We start from the raw sequence: 22,668 nt of genomic DNA, 5'->3' as shown, positions 1-22,668 counted from the left end.
ACACATTTACTCAAACCTGTGATACATCTGAAATAGTTACAGAATTGCTTTGTCCATTCCACTACAGTAAATAAATCTACTAATTTGTTGGGGATTTGTTTGTGGTTATGCACTTGCCCCACCCTACCCTGCTCCCAGTTGAGGGTATAAAGTCAAATGCTGTGTTCATACTCTGTCTGCCTGCCTCTTGGTCTGTCTTTGTCTTCCGTTCAGTGTGTTTGCTATTCATTTGAATTACGAGTAGGTTTGTTCTGGTTTGCTTTCAGTTTTAGGTTTTTTTCCCCTTCTATTCTTAATTGATTTATTTTTTGAATATGTACAACATTAATATGCTTTTAAAAGTCAAAACTATACAAAAAGGTAAGGTCAGTGAAGGATCACTTCATTAACATGTATTCTAGCCCATCACCACCCCTTGTAGGGCACCGGCTTCATTATTCTCTGCTTTATCCTTTCTGTGTTTCTTTTTATAAAAATAAGCACAGATTTTCTTATTTTCCCTTTCTTATGTGCTTTTCTGTACTTTGCTCTTTTTTATTCAGTAATAACTCTTGGAAATCACTCTGTTTTGGCTCATAGAGATCTCCTCAGAGATATATATTTACAAGTTTTTAAAAAGTTGGGTTTAGGGGCTGGCTCTGTGACATAGTGGTTAAGTTCGGTGTGCTCTGCTTTGGCAGCCTGGGTTTGTGGGTTTGGATCTTGGGTGTAGACCTACACCACTTGTCAAGCCATGCTGTAGTGGCAACCCACATACAAAACAGAGGAAGATTGGCATAGATGTTAGCACAGGGCTAATCTTCCTCAAGCAAAAAAAAGAGGAAGATTTGCAACAGATGTTAGCTCAGAGCAACTCTTACAAAAAAAAAAAAAAAAAGTTGGATTTAGATTGTATTTTTTCTTTAGTTTCTTTCTTCCTCCATTCATGTTGTTTATATCCTTTAAGTTGTTTCTTTTTAAGGTTATGTGTGTAGGTTATGTATATATACAAATCCAGTGTTGGCAAAATTTTGTGTATTCATTCAGCACATCCCTATCATTATTTGGTCCTAATTTCAGTTGCAGATTGTTCAAAGGTTGTTGTCTTAGGATTTGATTTAGCTGCTGTAAATGAAATTCCAGATTAGTTTTTCAATAGGTAGCTTATTTTTCTCTGGGTTACTAATCCTTGGGTATTTATCTCTAGACCATTTTCAAGTTGCTGTTTTGTCAGGGATCACCTTCCTCTGTGGTGGTGTTTGACCATCTCTAGAGTATTGAAGAGTATGGAAGGAATGGGAAGAGAGGCAATGAACCATCCCTAGAAGGCCAGGACCCAGAAGGTGTACTGCACTTCTGTTCACACATCATTGACTAGAATTTAGTCATGTGCCCACACAAGCAGCAAGAGATGTTGAAAAATCGGGATGAGCACGTGTCTAGCTAAATATTCTTAAAAAAGGAAAATGAAGGAGAGAATGAATATTCTGTAGCCACAGGTGTCCCAAGATATTTATATCTCTTTTCATATTTCTAAATTTGATAATAATCTCCCTGTTACAACTGAACCATTATATATTTAATGGTTTTTTAGTTATAAAACGTGACGCCTGTTTCAGCTGATATTTTCATCATGGCTCATTATAGTATCTTCTATTTTGTAATTGTTGAATTGTAGGCTAAGTTGTATTAAAAAGTGCCAAATATTGGATTTTATGCTTTGTTACCTGAACTTTTTAGAGTTTATGCTCAAATTATGCTATTTCAAGATGATATTCTGATGTGACAATGGCCTGCTTCTATAAAACTGTCACTACCAATTATGTTTTTGAAATTATACTCACAAACAACTGAGTAGTAATTATGCATTGTTCTTCATGTAGATAGTTGAAAATTTTTTCATAAAAATAGCAGCCGTATCTTTAAAAGATTTATCTGTAGAGCTTAATTGAATTAGGCAGAAAAGAAAGATTTTCAGCTCTGCTTCTCCCTTGTACCTGTGGATTATATTCTCTGCATAGTGCTCTGTATTAACGTATTCTGAATGTCTGCTTGGCACTACAGACATTTTTGGTTTTAGTTTAGGAATATCTGCAGGTTTCCCTCAAATAATACTCTTGAATATTTAACAAACTATGAAAATTTATTTTAAGGCTTTTTTTTTCAGTGTAGGACAATTTGAGATTATACGATTATGCTTAAATTCTAAAGAGCTAAATGTATCCTAATCTTTGTAAAACTTTCTCCTTCAAATTCTCCGTGCTTCTACCACCCATCTTTAAAAAAAAATCCTTAATTTTTTTAGAAGGCCGAAACCAGATTAATTTCCCCGTTTTGAATTGCCACTAAAGTACCACACACACACAGTTGTGCATTGCAGTACTTTGTTTTTTCAGAACTCATTTAGTTGTAGAGCATGCTGATTGAATTACTCAAGAGTGTGATTCTCTTCTCATGATATCCTTGTGTGGGAAAGGCTGGATGAATTCTGATCAGCTGACTATGTTTGTCCTCATTTAGTACAGAGTCGACTTTAAACTCAGAAATAAATTTGGTACTGTTGTTAAAAAAAATTCGTATGGCTTAAAATAGCAGTTACTCCAATCTTTTTCCTTTTAGGAGCCAGCTCAATGAAGGATAGCACAATATTCTCATTTCTTCTTAGCTTTTTATGAAGGAACTCTACTTTTCTCTGCTTTACAATTGTGATTCAACAAGCCAGTCTGTTGACTACAGCCTTGACATTATAATTGTAACCAATTTTTATCCAGTGTTTTCCTAGAAACTGGATTCTGTCTCATGGATAAATGCTCCGTAGGTCTGTCATTGGCGTATTTTTTCCTTGACACTAATAGTGTGTTACATTTGAGGTTCGCCTTGTTTGTCGTGCCCCTAGAGAATTGAATAGAAAAGAATAGCATGTTTAAGATTACTAGGACTGAAATAGGCTAAAATGATTCCAAATCTTTAGAATGTTAGAGTATTCTTAAGAGCTTTCTATTTATTTTGTTCTAAATATTCTTCTCATTAGATTGCAGAGCAAACAGAATCCACAAATGTTTTAACACAGAGAAAAGTTAAGGAATCTGGTTAATATGTTTCATCTGCTTTTTAAACCAGAATAAAATTAACAAGAATAAAGATAATCCTTGTGGTGTAATCAGAATGACCCAGTTAAAACTTAGCTAGGTTGCTAAATGGTAAGGATGATTTTCATTTTCCATGAAAAGTTGATTGCTGTATGGTATTTTTGCAGATACTGTACACAATCACTTTCACTAAGTGACATTAGCATGCGATGTAGTGTTGTATAGTTTCCATATATAACGTGCATGTGGAATTGTCATATCATAGTTTGGAATGATATAAAGAACTTGGAGTCAAGTCAGTATCGTGCACAGGCCCCCCCGCCCCCCATATATTGGCCACATCCAGATGTTATTTTTGTGTGTGTGTGAGGAAGATCAGCCCTGAGCTAACATCCATGCCAATCCTCCTCTTTTTGCTGAGGAAGACCGACTCTGAGCTAACATCTATTGCCAATCCTCCTCCTTTTTCTCCCCCAAAGCCCCAGTAGATAGTTGTATGTCATAGTTGCACATCCTTCTAGTTGCTGTATGTGGAATGCGGCCTCAGCATGGCTGGAGAAGTGGTGCGTCAGTGCACGCCCGAGATCCGAACCCGGGCCGCCAGTAGCGGAGCGCACGCACTTAACCACTAAGCCATGGGGCCGGCCCCAGAGGGTGTTTTTTATTTTAATTTTTAGATAGTAGGATGTATCTTCATCTCCTCCCTCTCCCTGTAATAAACCCTATATTGACCATGTAAAGCTTTCAAATAAGAGTCAAGGAAAAGTTCTAATTGGAACCACTTTCTTTTAGATTACTCATTAGCATTAAAATGGTAAAACCTCATCAAAAACTTTAAAAATAATAGTATTACTAAATCGCCTTGTTCAACAGAGTAAATAAAAAGTTCATTGAATGTGTCCTTTTGATATGTTATTCAGTATTCTGTATACTGTTAGGTTTCAAGGGTTTTTTGAAAAAAAATTTTTTATTGTGGTAAACACAACATGAGATCTTCCCTGTTAAGAAACTTTTAAGTGTTCAGTACAGTATTATTAACTGTAAGCACAATGTTAGACAACAGATCTCTAGAACTTTTTCATTTTGCATGACTGTATCCATTGAAGTATATCCGTCTATATCCAGTGAACAGCAACTCCCATTTCCCCTTCCCCCCAGCCCCTGGCAACCACCCTTCTTTCTGTTTTTGTGAGTTTAACTACTTTAGATATCTCATATAAGTGGAAACATGCAGTATTAGTCCTTCTGTGACTAGCTTATTTCATTTAGCGTAACATCCTAAAGGTTCATCCATGTTGCAGCATATGATAGGATTTCCTTCTATTGTATGGCTGAATAATATTCCTTTGTATGGTCATATCACATTGTCTTTATCCATTCCATCTGTTGCTGGACAGCTAGGTTGTTTGTACCTCTTGGCTATTGTGAATAATGCTGCTGTGAACATGGGAGTGGAAATATTTCTTTGAGATCTTGCTTTTAATTCTTTTGAATAAATACTCTGAAGTGGGATTACAGGATCCTATGGTGGTTCTATTTTTAATTTTTTGAGGAACCTCCATACTGTTTTCCATAATCACTGCACTATTTAAATTCCCACCAACAGTGCACAAGTGTTCCAATTTCTCTGCATCCTTGCCAACACTTGTTATTTTTTGTTCTTTTAATAGTGGCCATCCTGCTGAATGTGAGTTGATATCTCATTGTGATTTTTAGATTGTATTTCTCTTGTATTTGTCTTATGATTAGTGATGTAGAGCATCTTTTCATATACCTGTTGGCCTTTTGTATGTCTTTGGAGAAATTTCTGTTCAAGTCCTTTGCCCATTTCTTAATCAAGTTGTTTGTTTTTGCTATTGAGTTGTAAGAGTTCCTTATATATTTTGGATAGTAAGCCCTTATCAAATATATCGTTTGCAGATATTTTCTCCCATTCTGTAGGCTGCCTTTTCACTTTTTTGATTGTTTCCTTTGCTGTGCAGAAGCTTTTTAGTTTAATGTAGTCGTACTTGTCTATGTTTGCTTTTGTTGCTTGTGCTTGTAGTGTCATATCCAAGAAGTCATTGCCAAGACCAGTTTTACGTATCTTTTCTCTCGTGTATTCTTCTAGGAGTTTTATAGTTTTAGGTCTTAAGTTTAAGTCTTTTAATCCATTTTGAGTTGATTTTTGTGTCTGGTGTAAGATAAGGGTCTAGTTTCATTCTTTTGCATGTGGTACCCAGTTTTCTCAACACTGTTTATTGAAGAGACTATCCCCAAGTGTAGTCTTGACACCCTTGGTGAAGAGCATTTGACCATATATGTGTGGATTTATTTCTGGGCTCTCTGTTCTGTTCCCTTGGAAGACATATGTCTATCTTTATGCCAGTATGCTACTGTTTTGGTTACTGTAGCTTTGTTATATGTTTTGAAATCAGGAAATGTGAGGCCTCCAGGTTTTTTGTTCTTTCTCAAGATTGTTTTGGCTATTCAGGGTCCTTTGTGGTTGCATATGAGTTTTAGGTTTGTTTTTTCTGTTTCTGAAAAAAATACCTTTGGGATTTTGATAGGAATTGCATTGAGTCTGTAGATCACTTTGGGTGGTATGGACGTTTTAACAATATTAAGTCTTTCAATCCATGAGCACAAGGTGTTTTTCCATTTATTTGTGTCTTCAGTTTCTTTCAGCAGTGTTTTGTAGCTTTCAATGTACAGATCTTTTGCTTCCTTGGTCAAGTTTATTCCTAAATATTTTATTCTTTTGGTGCTGTTGTAAATGGGATTTTTTTCATTTCCTTTTTGGGTTGTTCTTTGTTAGTTGTATAGAAAAGCAACTGATTTTTGTATGTTGATTTTTGTACTGTACAACTTTACTGAATACATTCATTGGTTCTAATGGAATTTTTTTGATTTTTTTGTGTGGAATCTTTAGGGTTTTCTACATGCAAGATCATGTCATCTGTGAACAGAGAAGATCTTACTTCTTCCTTTCTGATTTGGATGCCTTTTATTTCCTTTTCTTGCCTAATTGCTTTTACTAGTATGTCCAGTACTGTGTTAGAAGTAGTGAGAGTGGGCGTCCTTGCTTTGTTCTCCATTAGAGAATCTTTTGGTTATTCACTGATGACTATGATGTTAATTGTGGGCTTTTCATATATGGCCTTTACTATGTTGAGGTAATTTTCTTCTATCCTAGTTTGTTGAGTGTTTTTTTATCATGAAAGGGTGTTGGATTTTGTCAAATGCTTTTTCTGCACCAGTCAAGATGATCACGTGGATTTTGTCCTTTATTCTGTTAATGTGGTGTTATCACATTGGTTGATTTTCATATGTTGAGCCATCCTTGCATCCCAGGGAGCAATCCCATTTGGTCATGGTGTATGATCCTTTTAATGTGCTGTTGAATTTGATTTTCTGGTATTTTTTTGAGGACTTTTGCATTTATATTCATCAGGGATATTGTTCAAGGACTTTTGAGATGAGCTAGAACAGTGTATCCTAGTCTGTTTTTTATAATAACAGATACTTATTAACAGAGTGTTTTCATGTCAGTTATCCTATTTGTTTATTGCAGTCGCTCTGTTAGGTGGGTAGATTTTATATTCCAATTTTCTTATGAATATGCTCAGACAAAATTACACATCATCACATATCAAGTATTATCATTAATATTATCAATAATAATTCATACTTGTATAGCACATATTGTTTCAGGCACTCTTCTAAGTGTTTTACATATATTCATTTAATCCTCACAACAGCCCTTTGCAGTATGTACTGTTATTAACCCCATTTTACAGATGAGAAAAATGTTGAGTAACAAGTAGTAGTAGAGCTTACTATTTATCTGGATTTTAATCTAGACAGTCTTGTTCCTGAATCTGCTTTGTTAACTATTGGATGTATTGCCATTCACAATTAACTAGAAGGGGGTCTATTTTAATTTAGAACCTTTACCTGCCCTGCTGTTTTGTTACCTATGGAATCAGATGACTTTTTTATTATCCAGAAGATTGTTTATTACCTGGAATCAGTGCTTTTTAAAAAAGGAGTAAAGTGCTTGAGCGTTGAGGCACCTATTCTTTCCAAAAGTCTGTTCTCTTCCTAGACTTATGACTGTGCTTTGGGTATAAGAGGTTGCTTAAATGAGGGATCTAACAACTAGGAGACATTTAGATTATATAGCTGATGTTTGAGAGAATAACAGTAAGGAATAGAGAGCTAGGTTTTAAAATTTATGTTGAGTCTACTCTATGTGGTTGTGCCTCAAGAGGCCTGATCAAGTCATTGCATGAATGCATAAATTGGTTTAGATTACTAATGTGTCATTACTTTATGCAAACCCTGGTGTATAAGGATAATGGGTTTCTATACCCAATACAAATGAGAGACTTTGCATTATGCAAGTTTCACAGTAGGATTCCTTTTAGCATTAAGATTTTCTAACATTTAATATGTGAATCAGTTTAAACTTTATCTTTTAATAAACCAGTTCCTGTAGAGCTTACACTGTTATCTTGATGTCACAGCATGGTTATTTTAAAGATAATATTTGTATAAAAAGATAACCTTGGATGATGCTTAATTCCAATTATCTTAGTTCACTGCAACTAGTAAGGGAAGATGCTTAATTTTTTGACGTAGATTTTTGGCCAATCTTGAAGTATGTTTCTCCACTTGTCCTCTAATTTTTTGTGTGTAGTACTGAGAACATGAAGATTATTACACTCTTATAAACAGAAAATCTCTAATGATATCAAACCATTTATTTGAACTTGAAAGGACAAAATTTAACATCACTTCTGTATAAAGCATGGAGAAAATGTTGTTGGTCTCTGTTTAATCAATCTTTTTGAAAGCAAGGATTTGTTCCCTTTTATACAGATTTAATCCTATGGATTTGATTATACAGACTCACAGCCCTTTATTCTTAATTCTGAAATTCAAAGTGTTAAAACTGAAAGGTTTTTTCATTAAGTTTATAGTAAATTGATTTGCCAGCAAACTAACCTGAACTGAAGTGGGGCAGTTTACATCTTTATCGCACTCATTGTGAATATGTATATATTTCGCTGTAGAAATCACATATGTTGTTACATAGTACTGCTTTAGACTCCACTGTGTTATGTAATATGTGGTATATGTACCATATTTACCTTTATAAAATTTGAAAACTTCTGAATAATTGCACTTATCTGGCCCCAAGTTTCACTTAAATGAATATGGACCCTTATCACTTGTCATAAGCTGCCTGATTTCCATTGTTGGAAGAATGTGGGGCATGAATCAGTAGTATGAGGAATGAGAACATGTTGCACTAACTATATTGATTATTAAGTTAGTATAAGCCTGGCAAGAGGTTTAGTTTCATCTCTTGGTTGGTAATAGTTGCCTAGAGCACTAATTGTTGATTTTGTAACAGAATACCACAGTGACTCCATGTCTGCCATAGGCATGGGAGCATGGTGGGAATATGAGCCAGGTAGTAATTGTCTATCCTGCTCTGTCTAGTTGTTTATGCATTTAAATTATTTTTTATGATTTTTAATTTATTAAATGAGACAATTTTATAATGACGGACAATAAGATGGAAACAGTTGATCTTTTTCTCATTTCTCTAGTCTCCTACAAAAGCTGTATATAATGCCAGACATTGGAACCATCCAGACTCGGAAGAACTACCTGGACCACCAGTAGTAAAACCTCAGAGTGTCACAGTAAGTGAACTGTACTTCTTAATTTTGTGTTTGTTAATAAATTATAATTTATTTTTTTTATTTTTATTTTTTTGGTGAGGAAGATCAGCCCTGAGCTAACATCCATGCCAATCCTCCTCTTTTTGCTGAGGAAGACCAGCTCTGAGCTAACATCTGTTGCCAATCCTCCTCCTTTTTTTCCCCAAAGCCCCAGTAGATAGTTGTATGTCATAGTTGCACATCCCTCCAGCTACCGTACGTGGGATGCCGCCCCAGCACGGCTGGAGAAGCAGTGCATCGGTGTGCGCCCGGGATCCGAACCCGGGCCGCCAGTAGCAGAGCGCATGCACTTAACTGCCAAGCCACGGGGCCAGCCCCAATAAATTATAAATTAATTAAGCAGTTGCTATCTTCATTCATAATTTGAAAGTCTCTGACTTTTCTCTTTAACAGCTTATTATAGATTCCGTCACCAAAATTTAATGGTTTCAGTTTAATTCATTGGAAAACTGAGGATAATGTTCAGGATTTCAGAAATTCTAGTGCTACTAGGTTATAAATAAAAGCCTGCTACTAGGTTATAAATAAAAACCTTAAAAAATATTAGACCACTTTTTACTCCTAACCTACATTTAATGGAATTACAAGATTTACTGTTTAAGGGCAGATTATTCCATATTTGAAGTTTGTATTAACTATTAAGAGCAATATTATAAATTACATCCTACATAGATCTTAAAGTGGCTTTGAGTGATTAATTTGCTTTTCAGAGGAGAACTTTTTCCTGCATTCTAGTAATACCTTTCAATTCAAAAAACATCTAAAAAAGATTCTTACCAAATTATTTTCTTCAGAATAACTGGTCGGACCATACATTAATACTTTTAGATTAATGGTAACAACTCAGTCATCTGGAGCTATCAAGGAATTGAGTTCTTTATAACAACAAAAAAAATTAGGGATAGAGATCTTGTTAAAATATAATGTTCCCTGTCTTCTATGTTGAATATATTAACCTCTTTTTACTGGTATAAAGTCGTCATTGTACGTATTAGTAATTAAGTACCATGCTTTTATTATGGCTATTTATTACTACCCTAAACTACAGATTCTTGTACTTTAGAAATTCTTTTGTCGGTTGTAGTTTTCCTGTCCCATCCCTAGCTGCCCATCAATGCTATTTATGTATATAATTGTGGTTCTTTATTCCTTTTAATGGTCCTGGAGACAAATAACAAATTGTGTGAAATGTAAGGTTAAAAAAGACCAGAAGGAATGCATGAGTGATTCTTTTGCGAGTAAAACCTACATGAGTCTTACCTAGTAGTGCATGGAATTTTAAAATATCCCTTATGACCTTTCAGAGGCCTCCCTCCACCCTATTTTTTTTTTTTTTTTTTTTGCCTTTATTACTATCTTTTTTAAGCTAAATTTGCCAGGTAGATGAGATGTTACTACTTTATATATTAGAACAACTAATTTAATACCTTTATTAATAGGTGAGGCTGTCTTCAAAGGAACCAAATCAAAAAGATGATGGAGTTTTTAAGGCTCCTGCACCACCACCCAAAGTGATAAAAACTGTGACAATACCTACTCAGCCCTACCAAGATATAGTTACTGCACTGAAATGCAGAAAAGAAGACAAAGAAGTAAGGAGTCATATACAGTTTTACTGCATGTGGATAGATTTTTGTGTGTAATACTTAGCCTTTTAATGTCTTGAACAAATATTAGTACACTGATATTCACAGTTTGGAGCCACAAACTTATCTTGTCCTACTACTGCCAGTGTTTTTAAAACATTTCTTTTGGTTGTCATCTAATGAACTGTTTTATACACTTTAAGTACAGCAAGCCCATAAATTTAAATATGCTAGTTATAGTTATGAAAGAGGTGGACTTATTTTTTCTTGGCAGTTATATACTGTTGTTCAGCACGTGAAGCACTTCAATGATGTGGTGGAATTTGGTGAAAATCAAGAGTTCACTGATGACATTGAGTACTTGTTAAGTGGCTTAAAGAGCACTCAGCCTCTAAACACACGTTGCCTTAGGTAAGATCTTATTTATATTTGATAATTGTGTGCATGCTATATATCTCATTAAAATTTGCATCTGGGTAGAGCCAAACATTTGTGATTTTGTTATCATGGGTGTAGTTTATAGCCATGATAAGTTAAAATATGATTGATTTCTTATAAGGGACTTGATTCTACACGGATGAAAAAAGATGAGTGATCATAGTGTCATAGTACAGTATAGGCTTTAGTTTGCAGATGCTTAAAAGAAGTGTTATGCTAAAGATTCTTTTAAATTCTTTTTCAGCCTGAAATATTAGACATACAAGTGATAAATTTGATTAATTTAAGCATGTTTTGATTTGGATTTTTTGCATACTATAATGAATTGAATATCTTGATTTGATTGAATTATCCAGTCAGTTAGAATATGTCCAATCAAGTATTATTTATAGTCTTCACGTATCAGAAGCATTATGAAAGCTACCTGAGACTTTTTGCTTTTAATGGTAGTAGTAATGTAAGTAATATATTGTGTTAAGTAATGAGCACATGTTATTTATATTTTTTAGTATAGCATACTTAATCACATACTGTGCATCAGTAAATTTTTAATAATTCAGTTTGCCCGTGTGTTTTATATTGTGATCTGTATGAGCAATGCTTTGATACCCTCTCTAGGCGTCCCCAACCCCCCCCCCCCCCCCCGCCCCGATTTGCTTCTTTGGTATTGTGCAAGCAAAAAACTAACGCGCTAGCTATTTTCAGTCCCAGTAATCTAGTCTATTTTCTCCTAGTGTTATTAGCTTGGCTACTAAATGTGCCATGCCCAGTTTTCGAATGCACCTGAGAGCACACGGAATGGTAGCAATGGTCTTTAAAACTTTGGATGATTCCCAGCATCATCAGGTATTTTTAAGTTTCTGGGATTGAGAAGCATTATTTAAAAATTCTAGTCTGTTTGGATATTGAAAAATATCTTCATTGGATATTCATATATAAATATTTCTTAATTATGGGTTGAGTTCATTTTATTTGCTAAATATATAGAGCTTAATGCCAGAAGTTTTTGCTTAATAAATCATTTAAGATTATTTTCTCATGACATTTTTTCCCGCTTGTCAATTTATTTATTTATTTATTTTTTTGGTGAGGAAGACTGGCCTTGAGCTAACATCCGATGCCAATCTTCCTCTTTTTTTTGTTGTTGTTGAGGAAGATTGGCCCTGGGCTAACATCTCTGCCCATCTTTCTCTACTTTATATGGGATGCCACCACAGCATGGCTTGACAAGTGGTGCGTCAGTGCGCGCCCGGGATCTGAACCTGCGAACCCCAGGATGCGGAAGCAGAGCGCACGCACTTAACCTTTGCGCCACCGGGCTGGCCCCCTTAACTTGTTAATTTATACTATTAAAACATTATTCAGTAACCACAGCTAATATACCCTACCATGCTGGATATTTAATTCTGTACACATTGATTTCCTCTATTCAGAAAGCCTTGGAAAAAAATCTTTTATTAGTCTTTGATATTAATAGCAGCAAAAAAAAGGTTTTGAAATTTAAAAAAAAAAAATTTTTCCCCCTAGCATTTTGTCTGGATGTTGAATCTAGGACAATATAGCCCATTGTGAAAAAGAATGAATTTCTCATTTTCATTATGACTTTGACACTCTTAAAAATAAAGCATATGTAATAAAAGTCAGGTTTAACATTATTGAAGTTAGAAAAAAAATAATCATTACTTATCATTATCAATAGTGGTATTTTGAGGTGGCTTTATTATAGTTTTGTTCAAGGAAATTATGTTCCACATGAAGATTCGGTGACACAATCTAACACTGAATCTTCCAAAACTGTAAGCAATGTACTTTACCCTGAGTGAGAGTAACTGTATTACCAATCTGTAGTAGATATAGAACAATGAGGGGGAAGAGAAGAGAACTAAGAATTAATTTGCTTTGTTATGCAGTTATGAGAGGACCAAGGCATTAATGTGTGTTCTTGGGGACAGTGGATCTCCCAAGGCCTATACTATGACCTCTTAATTTCCAAAAATAATTTGCCATGTAAGCATTTAATTAGTCACCTAATCTGAAATTTCTCTACTTTTGGGGATTCAAAGTTTAAATCTTTAGTTAGTTGTATTTCTGTGCATTGAAATAAGTTTAAGTACATAATATCCCAAATGTTGGAATATCCCAACATAGACCTTTTTGTTATATTAACGGTTACCTAAAATACATCATCTTTAGTACTTGTAGATTTTAGTACCTGTTATAAGCAGAGTGTGCTGACTACTTGATCTCAATGATTTTGAGAGTATATTATATTAATGGTTTTTTAAAAATTACTTGATTCAACCAGACCTGTTTGGTTTATTTTAAAGAAATAGTCTAAATACGTTTATTTGAGCATCCTAGCCTTATATATTGACACAAACTAAGTTGTGTTTACTTTACAGAAAACGATAGCTAAGTTTCTGATACAGATTTTATTTTTTTTTGTGAGGAGATCAGCCCTGTCCTAACATCTGCCAATCCTCCTCTTTTTTTTTTTTTTTTTTTTTTTTTTGCTGAGGAAGACTGGCCCTGGGCTAACAACCGTGCCCATCTTCCTCCACTTTATATGGGACACCACCACAGCATGGCTTGCCAAGCATTGCCTCAGTGCATGCTCGGGATCCGAACTGGCGAACCCCGGGCCACTGCAGTGGAGCACGCTCACTTAACTGCTTGTGCCACCGGGCCGGCCCCTCTGATAGAGATTTTAAAACACATTATTGATTTTAAACTGAAATTCGACTTTACTATATCATAAAGAATAAAGACTAAAGTGTATTATAAAATAAGATTTTATATATTTATATATTGCTGAGAAAAATGTTCCTTAAACTCTTTATTTAGCAGAGAATGGCCAAAGAAATATGTAATTCCACTTATATTATTCTAGCTTTGGGGCACTGAAGTAGGGAAGGTCTATAGAAAGGAAAATTTTAAAGCAACAGTGCTTTATTTATTTGATTCACATTTTCCTAGTTCCCTTACTTCCTCTGAATATTTTAAGAGGGGGGGTTTCACTGAATAAAATACTTTCAGGGTTTCCAACATGTGAACAAATGTCAAACTGGTCTTATTTCCTGAAATTGTTACTAATTGCTTACATTAACTTTTTTTTTTTTTTTTTTTTTTGTCTCTTGAAGAATTTGTCCCTTTGTACCGCTGCCCTCATGTACATATTGAGTAGAGATCGTTTGAACATGGATCTTGATAGAGCTAGCCTAGATCTAATGATTCGACTTCTAGAACTGGAACAAGATGCTTCTTCAGCTAAGCTACTGAATGAAAAAGACATGAACAAAATCAAAGAAAAAATTCGAAGGCTCTGTGAAACTGTACATAACAAGCATCTTGATCTAGAAAATATAACGGTGGGTTCCTTCCTTCCTTCCTTCCATTATAAAATGAAAATTACTTTCAGAAATTTTTTAATTAACCACAGCAGGTGTGTGACTTTGGACAACCATTTAACCTCTTGGTTTACAATTCAGCTAATTCTTCTAAGGTTTAGCTCTGAGCATAATTCTGTTCCCTGCCTAAAATTCCTAAACTAGCCCTTCTATATTTAGATTTTTGCCAGTAAATTTTCTATTGCATTTTGCCTAATCCTTTTCTCTTGATTTTTTTTTTTTAAGGTAGAAATTACATTTTGGCTATTAGACATTCGAATTCTTATTTTCTGTGAGTTTCAGGAATAAAGATTTGGAGGATTTGCGAGGGCCGTTTTCACTGAGCATTCACTAGTTCCAGAGTATCTGTGAGTGTCTGATTAACTGCTTCAAGGGACCAAGACTCAGAAGGAAGATTCCTAGGCACCTGCCCTCCCTGGAGCAATGTCTCTGATAATTGGGGTCATGGCCAGTAGCTACCCTTATGCTTAACACAACTTCCCAAGTTTAAGATGACTGTCTTGCTTTTGGTTACTTCCAGTTCTACTTTCTTCTGGGTTTTTTACTTTTAGATCCCCAAAGGTTACTAGGCCAGTAGAAGATAATTGGCTTTGTCATTTTGAAAAAATGAGATATTTGTTTATATATAACCTGACTTTCAGCCATTTCCAACATCAAAACTATATAAACATTGTTTTTTCTACTGCCTACTAAACCGAAGACTGCAGCATTTGCCTCAAAAATTACAGAATGCTTTGTGCTAGCCAGGTACAATTTAGGCGTGTGTTGCTCTGTTTAGTTAGGGTAGAGTAGGGAATAGATTCAGGTAAAGTGGGAGTTGAGGGGGGAGATCAAGTTAACATTAATAGGCAAGATACAAAATTGATATGTATTCAGTACTTTCACTTATTAAAATTGGAAAAATAGCTGTTATACCCAGAAGGTGGATAAATGAATCCCTCTGTCTCACCAAACTATTTATTTGTATACTACTTTTAAAATGGATTTGTAATTTTTATTTACTTTTATTATTTTTTTTTAATAATTTTATTTATTTATTTTTTCCCCCAAAGCCCCAGTAGATAGTTGTATGTCATAGCTGCACAGCCTTCTAGTTGCTGTATGTGGGACGCGGCCCCAGCATGGCCGGAGAAGCGGTGCGTCAGTGCGCGCCCGGGATCTGAACCCGGGCCGCCAGCAGCGGAGCACGTGCACTTAACCGCTAAGCCACGGGGCCGGCCCATACTTTTATCATTTTTTCATAACATATACAAATTTTTAATGATATAAAAGAATAAATTTGAGCCTATTATATTTGTTTGCTGCATAATGAATAAATGTACCTTTTTTTTTTTCTCTCCCATATCGTTCAACACTTAGATTCTTTCCAAGCATTTGCTATTAAATAACAGGATGATAAACGTGTTCATTGAATTTTATCCATGGTTTGTTGAATTTATTAGGATGCTAAATACCAGTATAATAACTTTCTTATATTGTGTTAAATAGTTTACACACATGATTAAAACCCAGAACACAGTTGCTAATTTTAGGATGCTAATTAACTTCAGCTATTTTTGAATATATTGTATTTGTTTTAAATCTTACGATAGACATTGTGTGACTATCCCCTACACATTAGTTTTGTTTTTATTAATTACTTAACTTCTTCCTTGAAATATACTGCTACTGCTGATATGCCATGGGAAGATAATGTAAAATATTAACCTTATAATGTTTTCAGATATAATTCAAATAATTGAGAACTAACAGTTGGTGAATAGTATTCTAATTAATGATTTGGCTGTGCTTTAACTCTTTGAGAACTATCTAGTTTTCAAATGAAATGTTTGAATTGTAGGCTGTTTTTATTTTATTTATTTATTTATTTTTAAATTTTTAATTATTTATTTTTTTGTGAGGAAGATCAGCCCTGAGGTAACATCCATGGCAATCCTCCTCTTTTTTTGCTAAGGAAGACCGGCCCTGGGCTAACATCTGTGCTCATCTTCCTCTACTTTATATGGGACGCCGCCACAGCATGGCCTGATAAGCCGTGCATCGGTGTGCGCCCGGCATCCGAACCCAGGCTGCCAGCAGCAGAGCACGCGCCCTTAACCGCTACACCATGGGGCCGGCCTTAGGCTGTTTTTAAATGCTAGCTTATAATGTACTGAATGTAGCCTAAAATATCAGACAATCCTTTTCATGCCAATAGAAACAAACAAAATCCCTTTTTTTTTTTTTTTTTTTGTGAGGAGATCAGCCCTGAGCTAACATCCGCCAATCCTCCTCTTTTTTTGCTGAGGAAGACGGCCCTGGGCCAACATCCGTGCCCATCTTCCTCCACTTTATATGGGACGCCGCCACAGCATGGCTTACCAAGCAGTGCGTCGGTGCGCGCCCGGGATCCGAACCAGCGAACCCCGGGCCGCCGCAGCGGAGCGCGCGCACTTAACCGCTTGCGCCACCGGGCCGGCCCCAAACAAAATCCCTTTTTAGCATAAAAACTTAGGAGTTTTTGCTATATTAACATGAAATTACTATCCCCCTTCTTCCTAAACAAAGCAAACCTCATTAGGCTTCAGCTTCACTACTGTAACTCATGAGCTAGTATGCCTGAACTGATCTCATTAAATTATTCTTTCAGGGACTTAGAATGAGAATTGGGCAGAATTGGGTCTGTTTTTATAGTATTGAATTCTAGTTCCACATTTGTCACCTTGGACATCAGCCTTGTTTTTTTATTTATTTTATTTTTTATTTTTTATTTATTTATTTTTTCCCCCAAAGCCCCAGTACATAGTTGTATGTCACAGCTGCACATCCTTCTAGTTGCTGTATGTGGGATGCGGCCTCAGCATGGCTGGAGAAGCGGTGCGTCGGTGCATGCCCGGGATCCGAACCCGGGCCGCCAGCAGCGGAGCGTGCGCACTTAACCGCTAAGCCACGGGGCCGGCCCCTCAGCCTTGTTTTTTTAAAGAATAGAATAAAATATGCTAGATCTCTTCTAAACCTGTAATACTAAGATTTTTGCTGGTAAGACCTGTTTTTTGCTTTTCTAAATATCTGATTTATATTCAGTTTCAAATAGGCCAGGAGGATTTAATGTAAACTTGCATCTTTCAAAGAAAAGAAGCTTAGGGAAGAAAACCGGATCTTTTCAGCGTTGCTGATTAAGGCATTTCTTTTGTTATGCTGAAGTTCCTTATTGCAACAGGAACCAGATTGCTCTTTGTTGGGGTGGCTGTATGCTTTTAATAAAAAATACAGTGAAAAAGAAAAATAATAATTAAAGGTAAATAAAGAGAAAGAAAAACTTGAGTCTAGTAGCAAATATGGCTCTTACTGTTCTATGCTTCCTCTAGTGGTGGTCCTGAATCATTATATACATGTCATTTTGTCATGGTGGCCATACGATGTGGATCCAAGCTGCTGACCCTGCGGTGTAAAGCTTAAGACCTATGAGTCTGAAACACTAAAAGTAACTAAGGATTTTTATTCAGAATAGATGAGAAATATATAGAACAATAAGAAAAAGACAAGCAACCTTGCAGGAAAATAAGGAAAGAATAATTGACATAGGATTCACGGCTGAAGAAATACAGTTAACTAATAAATATGTGAAAAAATGCTCAAGTTTACTGTATTCAGAAAAATATAAACCAAAACAATAAGGTACCATTTTTTACCCTCAGGAAAAAATTTAGTGATAACTCGTGCTTTTGAGGATTCAGGGCAACTGATATACCCATACTTTGCTCCTGGAGTGTTACTTGTTACAGTATGGTAAATTAATCCAGTATTGATTTACAGTTTATACACACTTTGATTCAGTAGTCCCACCCTTGAGCCTCTATACTGTAGAAATAACAGCACTAATATATATTTTATTTGAACTGACAAATGTTAAACTATTTTTTTAATTTTTGCTGAGGAAGATTGGCCCCGAGCTAACATCTGTTGCCAGTCTTCCTTTCTTTTCTTGAAGAATATTCGCCCTGAACTAATATCTGTGCCAGTCTTCCTCTATTTTGTATGTGTGTTGCTGCCACAGCATGGCTGCCTACAAGTGGAGTAGGTCTGCACCTGGGAACCAAACCTGGGCCACTGAAGCAGAGCGCACCAACCTTAACAACTAGGCCACAGGGCCAGCCCCCTAGACTACTTTTAATAATGAGTTTTCTCTGTGAAAAGCCAATGGTTAAGAACATTTCTTCAGCTTAGACTAGTCTGATAAAAATTAAAATTAGTTAAGTTCTACTTATAAAAGCTCTTACTGTGTTATAAAAAATACTATGGGCTGGTAGCATGTAGTGAACTTTTCTAAAGAAAAACAATCTCTAGAAGTGTTGCCTCAGACTTATTGCTAAGAGTCAATATTCATTAATGGTGCTTCTGATTTTTAGACTGGGCATTTAGCTATGGAGACGTTACTGTCCCTTACTTCTAAACGAGCGGGAGACTGGTTTAAAGAAGAACTCCGGCTTTTGGGTGGTCTGGATCACATTGTAGATAAAGGTACGATGTACACATGTGTAACATTTTTTATGTATTATTTAAAGCCTGAAGAAAATATTCTATTTACGTCCTTCAAAAATAATTGCATTAGTTTGAAAAGATCTGTTCTTTTAGTAGTATCTTGCAAATCTCTAACTTTTAAAGAAAAAGCCATTAACACTTTGATATTAGGAAGTTATGGAAATAAAATAATTATAATACATTGTCTTATACATTTCAACATCTCACAGTATAAAACTTAGAATAAGTAACATCCAGAGAGTTTCCAGCATTTTCATAGCACGTGTACAGATGGCTTTTAATGTTAGTGAAGGGGGTAAGTACTGAGATGATGAGACAAATAATTTATATCCATTTCTTTTCTCCTAGTGAAAGAATGTGTGGATCATTTAAGTGGAGATGAAGATGAAGAGAAACTAGTAGCCTCATTATGGGGTGCAGAGAGATGTTTACGAGTTTTAGAAAGTGTAAGTATAAGTATGGACAACTATTTGGGGAAAATTATTTAATCTTAATTGTGACTGTGTGTGTGAGCCAAATATTCTGTGTTATATATCCCTAGAATTTCCCTTTTGTTCATCCAAATTGAAATTGTAATGTATTCTTTGAGCTATGTTGATGAACAAGTTAAATGAGCAGTTTAGTTTTTAAAAAATATGTATATTGATGCTCCATATGAAACCTTGCAGTCAAGTTTGTTTATATTGCTAAACGTTGTTGTTGTTTCCTTAATGTAGAATTCTGCGTAAATATATCAACTTGTTTGTGGAAAATGGTAGTTAAATGTAGTCAGGTTTTGTTTTTTTAAATTAATAAGGATTTTCTTGATTTAGCTATTATTTGAGTCAGATTGTAATCACAGCTTATAGTAATATTTGGCTTTGAAGAATGATACTGTTGAACTGTATGCCATAAGTATGTTTGTTCTTTGCCTTTTATGAATGACTGAACCCGGATCAATATAGATTAGAATTTAAGATGCCAGTGAATTTCAGGATGCATAGATTGTGTGTTGACCAGATTGGATTAGTTAGGTACGTTTTGAAACATCTATGGGAAAATCATCTAGTGTGAATTAAAAGTTCCTGGCATAGACAAAATTGAAATTGTTCCTTCTCTCTTTTAGAGCGCTTCAGGTACATTAGATAAATGTACCATTTTTTTTATTCTAAAGGAATCCACTTAAGAACTTTCAAATATTAGTTTGTTTATAAGTTGGAAACTGCTCCTTTCTTTTCTTTTTTTTTTTTTTTTTTTTTGGTGAGGAAGATCAACCCTGAGCTAACATCCGTGCTAATCCTCCTCTTTTTGTTGAGGAAGACTGGCTCTGAGCTAACATCTATTGCCAATCCTCCTCCTTTTTTTCCCCGAAAGCCCCAGTAGATAGTTGTATGTCATAGTTGCACATCCTTCTAGTTGCTGTATGTGGGACGCAGCCTCAGCATGGCCGGAGAAGCGGTGTGTCGGTGCGCGCCCGGGATCCGAACCCGGGCCGCCAGTAGTGGAGCGCACGCACTTAACCGCCAAGCCACAGGGCTGGCCCGAAACTGCTCCTTTCTGACATTCAAAGTACTTGTTAATTTATTACAGTGAATGTATAGTACAGAATATGTTAAATTATGTGCAAGCAGTTATAATAGGGATGTTTTAGTTTGTAATAAAGGGATAGCTGTATTACTTTAAGTCTGGGAACATGTGGGTTGTTGTTCCCTTAGATGACAAGGGCTGATTCTTCCTCATCTTTCTGTCTTTTAGAGTGCCAGGCATAGTGTGTTGTATGTGAATGAGTGAAAGTTATGAATTGCCACAATCATTTCAAATTTTTCCCTTTTAGGTAACAGTGCATAATCCAGAGAATCAAAGCTACTTGATAGCATATAAAGATTCACAACTCATTGTTTCATCAGCTAAGTAAGTTTTTCTAAAATATCAGGCTATTTATTGAAAGCATTTGGATTGACCATAAAGGAAATACGATTGTATCACCTTCCTCCATAGATACTTCTGTCTGTTGAGTTCTGTGAACCAGAAGCAATATAGTGCAGTACACAAGTTAGGAGTACAGATTCTGGAGCCAGAATGACTTGTATGTGGTTTCCACCTTCATAACTTCAGCTCTGTGACCTTGGGCAAGTCACTTACTTGCTACAAGTTCTTCAGAAGGGGAGTAATAATTGTATCTACCTACCTAAGGTTGTTGTTACAATAAAAAGAATTGATACATATGTTAATATATGTAAGATTTTAAAAATGTGTATATTAAATATATGTATATATAAAACACATTTTTAAATTTTTTAAATGAATTTTAAATATCTCTTTCGTATGTTGTATATAATATATATCATGTACAATAAATATTAAAGAGTTAATATATATACACACCTATATATGTAAAGCATAGCACAATATTTGGCATATAGTAAGCACTTAAGTATTAGTCCTTATTTTTATTATAAATGAACTTTACTACCCCTCTTCTGCCCTTTATTTATACCTTTTTCCCAGATCTATATGTAGGTTTGCTCATTCCACACTTTCTCTGCCCAACTTGCATGACATGAGGCTACTGCTGTCACTTCAGTGCATGTAAAATTTCTAAACATCTGTCCAGTCCTGGTTCTAGCTTCTTACAACAGCTTCTTCCTGATATCTCTATCCTGGTTCTTGATGTCTGTGCCCTAGTTCTCTGGCCTGTCCAACACAATACCACAGAGGGTTAACATTCCCTAAATCTCTGCTTTGTAAAATAATCCCAAACACCAAATCTCTGTGGTTCCTTATTGTCTTTGGATGTATGTCCAAAGTCCTTAGTATAGTATCAGAAGCCCACTACAGCCTGACTCAAGTTTATCTCCTGTTTTGGAGAATTTCAGACATAAGATGAACGTAAACGAAATAGTATGATAAACTCCTGATGTACACATCATTCAGCTTGAATAATGATCAATCATGACCAGTCTTGTTTCCATCTTGTAACCCTCTCCATTCCCCCTCTATCTTATTTTGAAGCAAATTACAGATTTTGTATTATTTCATCCATAAATACTTGAGTATAAAATCTCTAAAAGAGGACTCAAAATATAACCACAATACCATTTATATATCCTATAAATTATTAATTGGTTAATGTTATATGTCCAGTCAATATTCAAATTTTCAATAGTCTCAAATTTCTAGTAGTCTCTAGTTTCCAATAGATTTTTTAAATCTGTAGGTTACCGCTCCATCTCTTTTTTTTTTGTCTTGTATTTGTAAATTTTGTATCACACACTTAGTACCCTTAAGGCATGTGTCTAGTTGCTTGTTACTGTTTTTTACCATCCCTTACCAAAGAGAATTCCTGCAAGTTAAATCTGTTTCTTATTTTTAAAATATCTCTTGTATGCTTCATGACCCCTGACAAGTGCCTTCTAAAGGAGGTATTTAATATGATGGGTTTCAGCTCTTTCATTTTGCTTAGGAACTTTGTGTCAAATGTCTTGGAGGTGGCAGTAGAGGTCAGAACTGGATGTTTGTGAAAGACCACTCATCTGGCCTTTTGAACTTTTTAATAGAACCCTGATAAATGCAGGGATAGCAAAACTGCAATTGAGCTTAGTACTACTTAAGGCAGTTGAGTTAACAAAAACAGCATGGTAGTTCTGGCTAACATCCCCAAACATCTAAACAACAAATTATTTTAGATTAGACATGAGAAACACCTTCTTAACCAAAGGGTATGTTTTAAGGAGCAGCTTGAGGGGGATTTGATAGTACAATTTTCTTTAAGTGTTTTGTGTGGTATATAATACTTGAAGACTCAACTGACGGAGTCAGCTTACTTCATCTCTCATAGACTTTTTAAATTAATGGACTTGGCGATTTAAAGAGAGTCTTCAGAAATATTAGACTCACTTGAGGATTACATTTCCTTGTTATTTTGGGTAGCATC

At 35.3% G+C, this 22,668-nt stretch overlaps 1 protein-coding gene across 2 annotated transcripts in view; it reads left to right on the top strand.

The window, feature by feature from the left end:
• The window catches only part of WAPL (WAPL cohesin release factor), a 97,573-nt gene that overhangs the window by 61,573 nt on the left and 13,332 nt on the right, over positions 1-22,668 (top strand). For both annotated transcript variants that reach the window (XM_058542812.1, XM_058542811.1), the window contains exons 5-12: positions 8,669-8,764; positions 10,243-10,395; positions 10,664-10,800; positions 11,562-11,673; positions 13,968-14,195; positions 18,623-18,734; positions 19,104-19,201; positions 20,569-20,645. In XM_058542812.1, the coding sequence (XP_058398795.1) occupies positions 8,669-8,764; positions 10,243-10,395; positions 10,664-10,800; positions 11,562-11,673; positions 13,968-14,195; positions 18,623-18,734; positions 19,104-19,201; positions 20,569-20,645 (1,013 nt within the window). The remainder of the gene's footprint in view (positions 1-8,668; positions 8,765-10,242; positions 10,396-10,663; positions 10,801-11,561; positions 11,674-13,967; positions 14,196-18,622; positions 18,735-19,103; positions 19,202-20,568; positions 20,646-22,668) is intronic.

Source organism: Diceros bicornis, chromosome 6 (assembly GCF_020826845.1).
Source record: "Diceros bicornis minor isolate mBicDic1 chromosome 6, mDicBic1.mat.cur, whole genome shotgun sequence".
Lineage (NCBI taxonomy): Eukaryota > Metazoa > Chordata > Mammalia > Perissodactyla > Rhinocerotidae > Diceros > Diceros bicornis.
This window is presented reverse-complemented; position numbering and strand designations above follow the sequence as displayed.